At 41.6% G+C, this 13,037-nt stretch overlaps 1 protein-coding gene across 1 annotated transcript in view; it reads right to left on the bottom strand.

Annotated features, from left to right (window-relative positions):
• Positions 1-1,336: 1,336 nt before the first annotated feature.
• The window catches only part of HSF2BP (heat shock transcription factor 2 binding protein), a 29,858-nt gene continuing 18,157 nt past the window's right edge, over positions 1,337-13,037 (bottom strand). Inside the window, exons 7-8 of the mRNA XM_062488150.1 lie at positions 10,280-10,383; positions 1,337-1,545 (exon numbers count right to left, since the gene is read on the bottom strand). Coding sequence (XP_062344134.1) covers positions 1,337-1,545; positions 10,280-10,383 — 313 coding nt within the window. The remainder of the gene's footprint in view (positions 1,546-10,279; positions 10,384-13,037) is intronic.

Here is a 13,037-nt window from a genome sequence, read left to right as displayed (position 1 = left end):
AAAGCACACTTAACAGAAGATTTAAAGCCTTCCACAAATCTGTACTTGGTAAGTTCATTGTGGTGCTGAATCAGACATGGCAGAACCCTGCAATCCATCCGTGTATGAGATCTCTATCTTAATCCTCATTTTACAGCCCCAAACCAGACTGTTACCATTTGCAGCATCTGAGCCAAGTAATTTCAAGCTGATTTATTACATTTCTAACTCTGAACATCCATCATTCTGCAAACAGCCTAAAGGGAGATACCCTATACCTTAACTTACACGTTTTACAGTGGTCTCCCTCTAAAGCTGTCTGCCAATCATGATATTTAAATCCTACGAAGTTTACTTCGTGTTTTCTGTAATTTGAAGTCCATATTGTATCTTGTTAACACACTGGGTTCCCAGATGAGGTGCAAGAACTTTACTATGGAAAAAGGTGCTACCACAGCACTGCACTTCTCATTTGCTGTTCCCTTGAATAGCCTCACTTAACTGGCCCTCTTTCTGACATAGAAATAATGCTATCATTTTCTAAAAACATTAGAAATTCTACCAATATCTAGCACCAAGTGTTTGTATTTACCCCTAAGGTAAGCAAGCTGTACTCAGAAGCTCCAACAAACCCCAGGGTTGTGAGGGGATGTGATGCTGCACAGGACAGAGAAGCAGCTCATTTTAGCCTCTTCAGCACACAACTGGATACCACAAACAACAGCAATTTATTTTCCTTCTCAGGGCTTGTCTAAAAACAACAGCCCAGTTTCTAGCATGCCTGGCAGCCACAGACCAGCTTGACTTGCAGTTAAGAGTGAATCTGAATACAAATTTTGAAGGCAGAATCTGTTACATGCTACAGAATTTCAGTTTTCTTTTATTACAATAGAAAGAGGTGAGAAATAACAACAATAAAACTGGAACTTGGGGTGCATTCTGACACAAAAGAGTTATGAAAGGCAACAGAGTTTTCCTCACAGTACAGTAATTCTAAAGGATGGACCAAAAGGATTATTTACCGCTGCAATGAACTGTTATCAAGGAATGAGACTATTTTATCCCATCTAGACAGCAAATACACAACACAACCACAGACCATTTTGGAAACCCATTATCAATAAAATTCTGCTCAAAGAATATAAACCTGTCCCATCTCTACCAGACCACCCAAGGTTTCATTTGGGCACCTAAAACTCAAGTACGCTTTTCCTTGGGTTAATTCAAATTCCCACAACGGATTTTGTCACCGGAACTTAAACAGAATTTTTTTCTTTTTCAATCAAGCCCATCTCCAACAACACTTGCAGCATAAAAATACGGGAAATACACGAGCATCTGGTGTCGTAGAGCTCTTCTATGCTTGGCAGTCAAACATTTTAAGGTCCTCGAGGAGTTCTTTGGCGAGGGCCTGCAGCTCTGCGTGCCGGCTCTGGGACAGAGCGAAGATGCGCTGCAAGGGCAGCGTCTCGCGCACCTCGGCGCCCGACCTGGCCAGCACCTCTGGCTCCAGCAGCACCGACTGCAGCAGCCGCAGGGCGTGCAGGCAAACCTCTGTGTCCGGGTCTAAAAGCAGGGAAGAAAAGCATCCAGAGCTTGTTAGAAGCCAGTCTGAAAGGATCCACCAGGCAGACAGGGAATAAGGGAAGTGGTGTAATTCCCTGGTGCCGGTGCCGTTTGCTGCTGGCTGGCTGGCTCTAGGAGGTACCTGAAAAACACGTTTTTGCCCTCCCTCAGCAGCTTCTGTTTGCGAGGGAGAGATAACCAGGAACCTTCCTCTTGTGTTTCAAATGTTGAAACTGCTGTAAAGCAGGGAATTTATCAACCTGAATTTATCCAGTCAGTACCCAGGATGTACTGTTGGATGCAATCCAATTTAAGAGCAGAACAAACTGTATCCCATGATTATTCAGACTTAAAAACAAACAGACTAACAAATCAAATTTGCAGTAAATCACCAGGCTTTTCTTTAATTTCTTTTTATATGAGGCTTCAGATTTCTTCAAAGCTCAATGAAATATTAATCTTTATAAAACATTCTAGCAATCACATATCAACCTTGCAAGTGTTTAATTCAGTCTGCACGAAATTGAAATGGGTATTGAAGCACTGCTGTTCAGGAATGTGCCAGGGAAATGCAGCAAAGACCTTTGACTGACTTAAGCCAGGAAGACCTGTAATAACTCCACTGCTAAGAACACAGGATGCATTTTTAATTACTGAAACATTAGGAGCATTACATTTTAATCATTTGCAATGGCCCATTTGCATTTAGTGGTTTACAGCTTCATAAAAAGCATTTGGTAGAAAGACTTCCCTATTCTGCATATTCCAAATGAAAACACCTAATATATTTTTATAGCTGAAGCAGTTATTTGTCCCACGTGCCCATGCATTTTTAACGTGTTTTTCATTAGCATACCTAGTCTTCAGCAAGCTTTTGATAAAGGGTTGTGCAGAAAGGTTGAGAAAATTAATTCAGATCACTTTGAGCACAAAATCACCAGAGAGACCAAAATCTCACTGAAGGAGCATAAAACCAGTGCAGTGATGAACCAGAGTGCACTGAGATTGGAGGAGGTATTTGGTGGGGCTGAGGCAAGCTCTTTCCTTTCCTGGCTTTTTTCACATGTAACACTGGTGACCTGAAAAAGGACTGAGGAGAATTATTTATTAAAGCATAAGGGTTGAAAGCACCCAGGGGGGCAGAGAACAGGATGTGATGGACACTGAAGAAGACTGGATCTCAGCATGAAACTCACTGCTGAGATGGGGATTTTTAAGTAATTCCCAACAGCACAAGTCTGAAGAAAAATATTAAAGACTGTGACATCTGATCTACACCCAAAAGCCAGGCACTCACTCTCTCTCTTCCCCCATTTTCCATCATAAATGGAAATAACCTAGTACAAACCTTTTAAGAAAGGAGTTCCACTTTCTCCTGGAAAACCAGCAGAGTGGGGTATAATCTGAGGGCACAGGTATTGTCCAAACCCAAAATATAACGTGCATTTTCTCCTTTTCTGTGCAATGAGAATCCTAGCTGTCGGGCATGCTGGACAATTTTAAACATGACAAATCAATAAAATCCCTGTGATTAGTGCTGCACAGCCATGGCACAGCCACTCTTATTGCTGACATGAAGGCTGAGGGCTCTAAGGAGTCTCTCTCCATCATCACCTCCAGCAGTACCAGCGGGTGCAACTTTCTGAGTGATCAGCAGTTGTAACTCCTGGGGAAATGCTACAGCTCAGCCTCATAGAAAGACTTCATGCCCCATTTCCTGGCCAGCAACACTTCAGTGAATCCTTTTGAAAAAAACTGGGTACAAGTTTTGGTTTTCAGACTTATTCTGACCTAATCAAAATTCGACTAAAAGCCTCGAATTTTTTCCTCCCTTGCCTTCCTGTTTTGCCTCCATGCCTTCCACATTGTATATTTTTAATGCCTTTTTTTTTTGCCTTATATATTGTTCAAAAACTGCGCAGATCACCTCCCCCTTTTTCTGTTCTTAGTATTATTCTACACTTTTTCATTGGAAATAGCAGCCACAAAATACAGCCCAAATAGGTAACAAGAAGGAAGCTTTGGGGAGTGAAATCTATTGTAGCTCATTTACAATCTTCCTCTGTGTGACATTATTCCTCCATGAAATAAAGCCACTAATACTTTTTAATGGCTTGCAGTACTGCTGGGAAACTTCATATATGTAAGATGAAAAGAGCTTTGTTATTAATACTGTTACAGGAATCAATATTAGTATTATCTGCAAGTGTTTAAAGGCTGTAGAAATTAAAGAATTGATCAGGGGAAGCCTTAGCAGGGGAGCCAAGAAAATGAAGATCTGGAGGAGATCAGGAAATTATTTCCAGCTTGACAAACAAGAATGTTTTCCAGTAAAAGCAGGGAGGTTCTAGGAAGAATTTCCAGCAGCAGCCAGGGAAGCTCAACAGCTTGAGTCATTCAAATGAAGAACAGATTAGGCACAGGGGCATCCAGCAAAGGAAGGAAATGATCCTGCACCAGAAGATGACTTAATACACATTCAACCTCAGATTGCCATTGTTTTGAATGTATTCTGAGATGTTCTGAGTTAAATAACTACATATGCCTTAAAATACGCTCCCTGAGGATTACATGTGGTTTTGAGAATACTACTTATTGAGGATAATCATGTTTCCTAAGGGGATTTAAAAAAAATACCAGAGAAATGTTTCTTTTGTCTCCAATATCATTAGGGACGTTTTCTAAAAGCCATGTCTACAAAGCACTCAGAGAAATGTAAGGAATCTTCATTATTCAGCATTATATTTATGTCAACAGCTTCCACATTTAGTCATTTCTACACTAGCTGAGTAACATTTTGTTTGTACAAGATCAAAAAATCCTTAAGCTGTAATCAAATCAGTACATCACATCCTCCCAACCACCAGCACACACATCTCCAACTACAATTTCAAAACTATCACCATTATTCCTGGAGAAGAGGGGGAGAAATTAAGCTGCTTGCCTCAGCCAGGATCACAGGCATAGCACAAACCTACCACCATCATAAGGCACTGATGTAATTTTACCAAGGTGTTGAAACTGCTGGAGTTTGCTGACGTCCTGCAAGCTTGCCAGCTCAGTTTGATGTCACGGGCTTTCACTCACTGACAAAAGGCAGCTGATAACGTGGACGGATTTTAGTCACATCTGTCATTAGCACCAGGCTCTCAGATGAACTGTCCCCTACAGCAGTGTTTAAGTAATTGCATTACATCAAGGCTGAACAGCTTATCCACAATTGGCTCTGAGTTGTGTGAACTCAGTTTACACGTGGCCACACCATCCCCATGCCACCTGAATGCAAGATTTATTGCCAGCACACTGTTTACAGCTGTGCCTGTGTACATGAGCACAGAAGTTCTCAAGGCCAAGTGCAAGGTCCTGCACATGGGTCGGGGAAATTCCAAGCACAAACACAAGCTGGGGGATTGAGAGCAGCTCTGAGGAGAAGAGCTCAGGGGTGTTGGTGGATGGGAGGCTGGATATGAGCTGGCCGTGTGTACTGACAGCCCAAAAAGCCAAAAGTGTCCTGGGCTGCATCCAAAGCACCGTGGGCAGCAGGGGAGGGGGAATTCTGCCCCTCTGCCCTGCTCAGGTGAGACCCCACCTGCAGAGCTGCCTCCAACCCCTGAGCTCACAGGATAAGGAAGACATGGATCTGTTGGAGCAAGTCCAGAGGAAGGACATAAGGATGATCAGAGGGCTGGGGCACCTCTGCTATGGAGACAGGCTGAGAGGTGAGGCTGTTCAACCTGGAGAACAGAAGGTTTCAGAGAGACCTTAGAGCCTCTTCCTTTAGTGCCTAAAGGAGCTACAAGAGAGCTGGAGAGGGACTTTGTACAAGGGAATATAGTGACAGGACAACGGGCAATGGTTTAAACTGGAAGAGAGTTAGATGAAATATTAGAAAGAAAATTCCTCACTATTTGTGTGTGATAAGGCACTGGCACAGGTTGGCCAGAGAAGCTGTGGATACCTCATCCCTGCAAGTGTTCAAATTCAGGTTGGATGGATTTCTGAGCAACTTGATCTAGTGGAAGGATGTCCCTGCCCAAAGCAGGGATGGGGGGAGGGGGTGGAACAAGATGCTCGTTAAGATCCCTTCCAATTTAAACCAGCCATTCTATAACTTTACAATTTCAAAAACTTCCCACCATTGCTGTAGATATGATTTAATTCAATTCCTGTCTGATTGCAGCAGGAAGGAGCAATCTGCCTCTCAGCCTTTCCTTGTAATGAGCCTGTCAGAGTATCTGTGTCCAACAGAGACAGCCACAGCCACGGCTTCCCCCGTGTAAGATTCCTTTACATTGCCAATGCTGGCAGGGCTGAGGCAGCATCTGCAGCAGCAAGGATTTCCAGACCTTTCTATACTGTTGGTAAGTCTGAGGAGATGAGAAATGCTGTGGTCAAGATGCTCTGAGGTGAAGGAGCAGGGAGAACACCAAAGTAGAAAAAAAGATCAAGTTTTGCTGCTGCAATTCTTACAGACACAAATGCACTTTCTCTCTGCAAAATTTTTGCACCAGCTCCTGTGTTACAGCTGGATTTCTGCCAGTCTCTTCTCTGGCTGGGGGGCTGCTCCCACATGGAGTTCAGCTAAGGAGAACTCCCCACTCTCCTATAGACACATATGTCATGCTTTTATCAGGGAAATCCTTGAGGGAGACTCCCAGGATCCGAACTGAAACAGCAATTCAGTGCCAGTTTGCCTGGCCTCTACTCAGGGGATGAGAGTGAACAGGAGTTTGGACAGAGCTCTGTAGCTGGTGGGTAACACTGCTCCTCACCAGAACATTAATTTGCAAGAGCTGTTAGGCAGGGCAAGGACCTTGTCAAGCAGCTCCTGCTCAGATGGCAAGGACAGCCCGGAGCTCCATCCGGGCAAGCAGCCGAGTATGGAAAAGCATGAGTATGGAAAAGGGCAAACATTCCATGAGACTTGCCCTGGCCTCTCTTCCAGCCTCCCAGATAACTGAGGCTCAGGGAACTCTGCGTCACAGCCGACATCTCTGCATTTACCCAAATGGATGTGGGTTTAAAGGGCAATCCTCTACTTGAAATTAATTTCATCATCTGAAGAACAGCATGAAGATGAGTCAGGGGAGGTTTAGACTGGATATCAGAAGTTTTTTCAGCCAGAGGGTGGCTGGGCACTAGAATAAGAACCACAGGGAAGTTGTCACAGTCCCAAGCCTGCCAGAGTTCAAGGAGCATTTGGACAAACATTCTCAGGCACATGGTGGGATTCTTGAGATGTTTTCTGGGGTCAGGAGTTTGACTCAGTGATCCTGATGGGTCCCTTCCAATTCACCATATTCTATGGTTCTATGACAAGAGGAGGAAATTCTTGCGCACTTGAAAGACTGGTTTTCATTTATGAACCAGAATTTATTTTAATGCAGACATCAGTTTATAAATATGACGGTTCTGCTTGTCCAGATGTTTTTTAAATAACATGCTGCCATGCAAATAACCTGAAATTTCAAAAGCTCTCACAGCCATAATGAATTCAGACAGAAGAGCAAGGCATTAGAAACCTTCAGAGTTAGTCATGAAAAGCAAATATTGAGGGTGCAGGCAGCAAAGTGAGAATGTGCTTCACACAAGCATTTCTAATAGAGAGCATAAATTGCAAAGAATTTGGATAAACAAGGTTGGATTTCCACATGGAACTGTGGTGGAGGAGACTGAAGGGCAAGATCTAAAATGAATCCTATTTCTGTTTTTGTGCTTTGTTTAATGAAGTACCTGGAGCAATTTCCCAGCTATGGACAAGAAATGTCACTGTCAAAGTGTCTCTGAATTCCACGCTTTTCAAGTATGCAAAGAGACAATTTTTTTAAACTGCATTCAAAGAAAAGGAAAGTGGGGGGAAAAAAACCAAAGACACACAAAAAGCCCAACCAACCAAAAAACCTGAACCAGAGAAAGTAGAGAAGAGCCTAGACTCCTTTTCTCCAGCACTCATTTGCAGGCAGATGTTCTGCATGATCAAAAATGAAAAATATTAAATTTAGTCTTTATTATTAATACCTGAGCTGATTGTTACTTCTTATTCTTCAAGAGATCCTTGGCAGAGTCATGTTCCAATCCACTTCTTTGGGAGGTACAGAATGGATGTCTTATTGCATCTTTAGATGGAAAACACCAGAAAAAAAAAAAAAAAGACAAATCTCAGGTGGCTCTCTACCCAATATGATACAGGCTTCTTTTTCTGTGGCTGAAGACAGGGCTTCTTTAATCTGAAAGTTATGTGAAACCCTCAGCCAGGACACCAACACAGGGACAGCAGCTGATGGAGGAAGCTAAAGCTGCCTATTTTGTCCAAGATGGGAACAGCTGCTCTGCAAACAAATGGTGCTCCACAAGAGGAGCACCCTATTGCTCCCACAAGCTGCTCCACAGACAGAAATCTGAGTCATCATTCATGTGCTTTATGCTGGCACCAGGCTGGGAAGGTGTAGGCAGGCACAGCTGATATCTACACAGAGGATTCAGTGACCAGTGCTGGTTATTAAAGGGTGTTCATCTTTCAGAAAGTTTTTAAAAGGCAGAAAAATAAGGAAGAAAAAGACAGTCCAGCTCATGAAATGTTAAAACTACAGAGACCTGCATTATCTTCAAAAATTGTGTCAAACATTTGGTTTTCTCCTGTGATCAGTACAGCCTCCAGCAGAAAGAGCTATTAAGAATTCCTGTTGGTGAACATGAAGTCACACCAGCTCATCCAAGTTTTCCAAAGACAGCAGGCTAGTTTGCTGTTAATATTCCTACTCCATTAGAAACCTTTATTAGATTTTTCCCCTTCTTTCTCTTCCAATCAATGTATTCAGCATCTAGGCACATTTCTATCTCTTCGAAAATGCTGTGAGACAACTTGAATCAAATCCCTCTTTGCTTCAGATACAACAAAGGGAAATAAAGACAATCGAGTCAATTATTTTCCCTCTTCATTTAGTGGGAAGGACATTCTTCTTCAGGGGACAAGGATAGGCAAAGACTATGAACTCAGAGAAGGAATTTGAGGGAGTTATCAGCTGCATACAAGGCAGTGGGAGAAAGATGGGAGTGAGGTACAGGCTGAGGTCATGGACACTTGTAAAATGACAATGGAAAAGCAAACAGGATGATTCTCTGAAAATAAAAAAATATCAGAGGATGATTTCTGGGGCCTCTCTTAGTGGGAATGGTGATAAAAGCATACAAAACTGGAAAGCTGAGTCATGTCATAAGTCTTAATCAAAACAGGCTTTGAAGAAGCTTCCTGCAGGCAGGCAGCACATCCAGGACACTCTGCCAGCACAGGGTAGAGATCTACTCTCCAGCATGGAAAAAACAGGACCTTATACTGTAGCAGCTCCAGGTGTTTATGAGCTCAATCATGGCTAGCAGAACCTGAAGATGCTGGTCAGGGAAACGGGAGAGGAGCAAGAGTGGGAGGAAGGTGCTAGATTTTCCAAGTAGAGACATTTAGAGATAGATTAAATGCTGGAAAACTACAGAGATCTATAGGATTCTTTGAGGGTACTTTGAATTGGTATTTTTTTGCTAGAACAGCTTATGTGTATGTTAGCCAACATAAATTAAAAGGAATACCTGGACTAAGACATGTAAAATTTCAAAGCACAGCTGAACAAAGGACCACGTATTTGATGCTCTCTGAGGATCCCATTTTTATCAAAATATATTAAAAACCCTGTAGAAATGGTGTTTCCCTTACAAGGATTACTTAATTTCCTGAAACCTTGGAAGAGAAAGCCTGTGGCATTCCACAGCAGGAAATTATTTGATGAAAAGCTTGAGCAGCTATGTTTTCTGTAAAATAGTTAAGGGAACCATGAGCTATACAAATAGCTTTCAGTTTACCAACCCTAACCAAAGCTTTTTCAAAAATTCAGCATCAAAATAATGTCTGGAAAAAACAGATGCAATCTTCCTCATTTCAGCTGCTCCAAGTGTTTAGCAGTAGTACCTTAGCAGGGCTTTAGCAGAACGGAGCGATAATTAACCTCAGTTCTATCTGCACACCAAAATCTCATAAATCTTGAGGATGCCCAGGCAGGACAGTGTCACAGCTCTGTCCCCCTGCTGTCCCTCACGAGCTGTGCATGCAGCTGCCAGCCCAGCCCAGCGACAATCCCTGCTGGCTCCTGCACAGGGATTCGAAGCCTCCCAAAGAGAAGAGCTTCGATGTCACCCATGTACTTGACAGTGACAACACAAGTCCTTGACGTCCTTGGAGTCCTGCACTGGCTAAAGGCATAGCTGGGAATAGTTCTCCAGCCCTGGAGCTCCAAATCCTATTAAAGTATATGGCCTCTCTTCAGAAAGGGACTCTTTTGCAATCGGTCAGTGTAGTTACAGACTTGGCTTCTTCCCCCAGATGTGTACATTTCCCTTTGTTAATGGTAGTGAACTGATATGTGGTTTCCCCTTAAGGTTTATTTTAAGGTTGGTATGTGAAGACACAAGTGGCTTCTTTTTTAAACCACTTCATCAAATTTCACCATTTCCTACTCTTAAATCTACCACCTTTAAATTTTACATTGATGGAATATTACATACAGTGCCAAAAACTTTGTGGAAAATGCACACCTCCCTCCAGCTATCTGCCCTTCATGTTTACTTTTATTCTGTCAAAAGCTAATCAGGTTACAGATACAGATTTCTGGTTTGTTATTTGCAACATCCATTGCAAACCTATAGAATCCTGAAAGTCACAGTTGACAAGGTTTCTGGAGCAACTTACCATTCAACAGCCACCAAAGCAGGGGAATAAAACCTGGACTCTCACTGATGTACTTCAAGCCTTTCATGTTGATACTCACATTGTAAAGTGACATTAGCATTAGCCTAGAATTGAAAGAAAGGAGATGTAAGGGCCTTTCATTTCTTTGCATTCTTCAGCATCTTTTGTCATTTGTGTCAAGCGTGAACTGATGCAGAAGCCTGTGCTAATAATTTACATTTTGGTAACAGAGATAAATCTCTAATTATGCATAAGCAATGTTGTGCAAACCTTTGTTTCTACTGTCAAAATGGCATACTCCAAACACATGGAAAAGAGTAAGAAAGTCCCAGGGAGGAGCTGGAATGTTCTCTGTTCTGGAGCCAGCTTGGCTACTGCTCTGTCTCATGCCTGAGATAAACCTGCATGTCACTGCACTGACACCATGTCCAAACAAAAGGGAAATGATAGTTCCAAATAGACTTCACACCTCACATCCAATTCTCAAACAAGGTCTCATGGATTCAGCTCCTATGCCACCAGCAGACTTTTGGACACTGTGTGGACACCTTCAGAAAGCAGAAAAGGTAGTGACCCACTGCAGGCTAAACTGAGTTTTAAGAGATGACACTTATGTGCTCTGAGTTTGATCACCTCACTTACTAAAGAGGAGAAAGAAGAAAGAGCAGATTTATTAAATATACTGCACCAGTGGCCACTGCCAAGCAGGGAGAGGTGCTCTGGATCTGAAACTGCAGCTGGTAAAGCCCATACACTTCTTTTCATCCAGCCCCTGCAGCTCTGGGCTTCCAGAACAAGCCCTGACAAAAGAGCACAGCACTACCTGTAATCAGCCAGAATGGAAATAATCAATAAACCATCATCTTATAATGGCAATGTTAACATTTCTTGAGAATGTCTTTCACCCTTAATCTGTTTGACATTTGCAGTTAGAAATAAAGTGACGTAAAATGGCACTGCTGTGTTTGTATTTTTATTTCACTTGTTTGCTTTGTGCAGACAAAAGGGATTGGTGGTGGTGATCCAGGGAAGTGCTGAGGTTTTTGGTGTGCTAGAACACCCCAGAAACCAATGCAGTGGCATATTAATGTGTAACAGCATATTTAATTAAACACACTCACCTAGGCACAATAGAGAAGCATTTCCAGTCCCTTAATACCCACCTTCACCTCCAGTATCAGCACATTTTAGTAAATATTTTTTTGAATAATAATTGCAAAAGTGCTTATTGAAGCAAACCTGACATAAATGATTACTGGACAAACAATACTTTCTGATGTTTTTTTCTAAAATCTGGAGTGAGTCTTAATTATGCATTTCATAATCTTCCTACTTAGACAAGCCAAATTTAATTAACATCTTGTATACTACTGTATCTGTCAATGCTTTCTTTAAAATCTAGAACTAAATGCACAGCTAAAGCCCCTTCTTGTCTTGTTAATACATGGGATTAGTATATAAAATGTACTATTATGTTTAAATATGTCTCTTTACTGGCTACTTTCAACTGCCACAAAAGCAAAGTTGAATATTCTTAACCACTGAATTATAGCTACAAACAATTATGTAAATGTTTATTGACTGTATAACAATTACAGACACTGAATAAACCCTACACCAATGAGAAGAAAACCCAAAGTCTTTCACATCTGCTATTTCAGAAAGGCAAGGACACCCCTGAGATTTCAGTCTCAGCACTCAGGTTGATGGCTGGGATATATTTATTCCATGCTCACAGACTACAGGGGTTATCACAGCAGTTTTGTAATCAGTGACAGGTTCTCCCTGTAATTTTTTTGTTTATATACTCATCCAAATAGAACACAGGATTGCTAGAACTAGAGAAGAGTTATCAGCTTCTTCCTCTCTTTATCAGCTCACTAGAATTGGACTCACAGTTTCCCCTGATTTGTCACACAGCAGTGAAAAATATTCTCAAAAATAAAAGCTGGAAAATAATCATAAAACCTCAGAACTAAGCAAAAGACAACCACAGCACTGAAAATTAACAGCCAAATATTTACTTCAACTAATTGGATTATAAATTGATGTCCTCCCACATAAAGCTATAGTGATGTTTTAAGAAAAACACATTGCATTTCCAGAATAATGAACAGACATTTTAACCTGCGAGGTGTAGTTTTAAAAATGCATCTATCTGCATGAATAAGCATATAAATGTATGTGTAAGCATTGTTTATGATGACTCCAGAGTCCATCTTCACCTAATTTTGAAATTGCACTAGAATTTATGGCAACCTTCATATCTCTGTCTCACAGCTGTCTTTCACTTTGTCCTGGCTTGTGTTCCTTATGGGAGGAGAAGAGGGAGTTCTTCTGACACATCTGCTTATGAAAATGCTAATTAAGGTTAACCAGCAGCTAAAAAGCCTTACATGCAAAGAACAATACAAAAACAAATCAATCAACCCCCCAAAACCCTTCTTTTCTGGGCTGAGAAACTGCAAACTGGAAAACTCCCCAAATGGATAAGAAAAAAATCTAGTGTGTGTTAGTAACAGGTTTTTCAAACTGAGCAGTGACAAGACACATATAGAGCTCATTAAAAAAAGGGACTTCTTTTCTACTATGGACATGAAAGACAAACACTGGGAAACATTTTGCACTAAATCATTTGAGCAAATTAGGCTCCCTCATTCTCTGACAAGGCCATGAAGAAATGTCCTTCCTGGCATTTGCTCTAATGTCAGAATACAGCAATTTTTTTTTAATCCAATGGCAAGTTCAGAGTAATGGA

This window comes from Cinclus cinclus, chromosome 2 (genome assembly GCF_963662255.1).
Source record: "Cinclus cinclus chromosome 2, bCinCin1.1, whole genome shotgun sequence".
In the NCBI taxonomy this organism is placed as follows: Eukaryota; Metazoa; Chordata; class Aves; order Passeriformes; family Cinclidae; genus Cinclus; species Cinclus cinclus.
The sequence above is the reverse complement of the archived record's forward strand: the minus strand, read 5'-3'. Positions and strand labels throughout refer to the sequence as shown.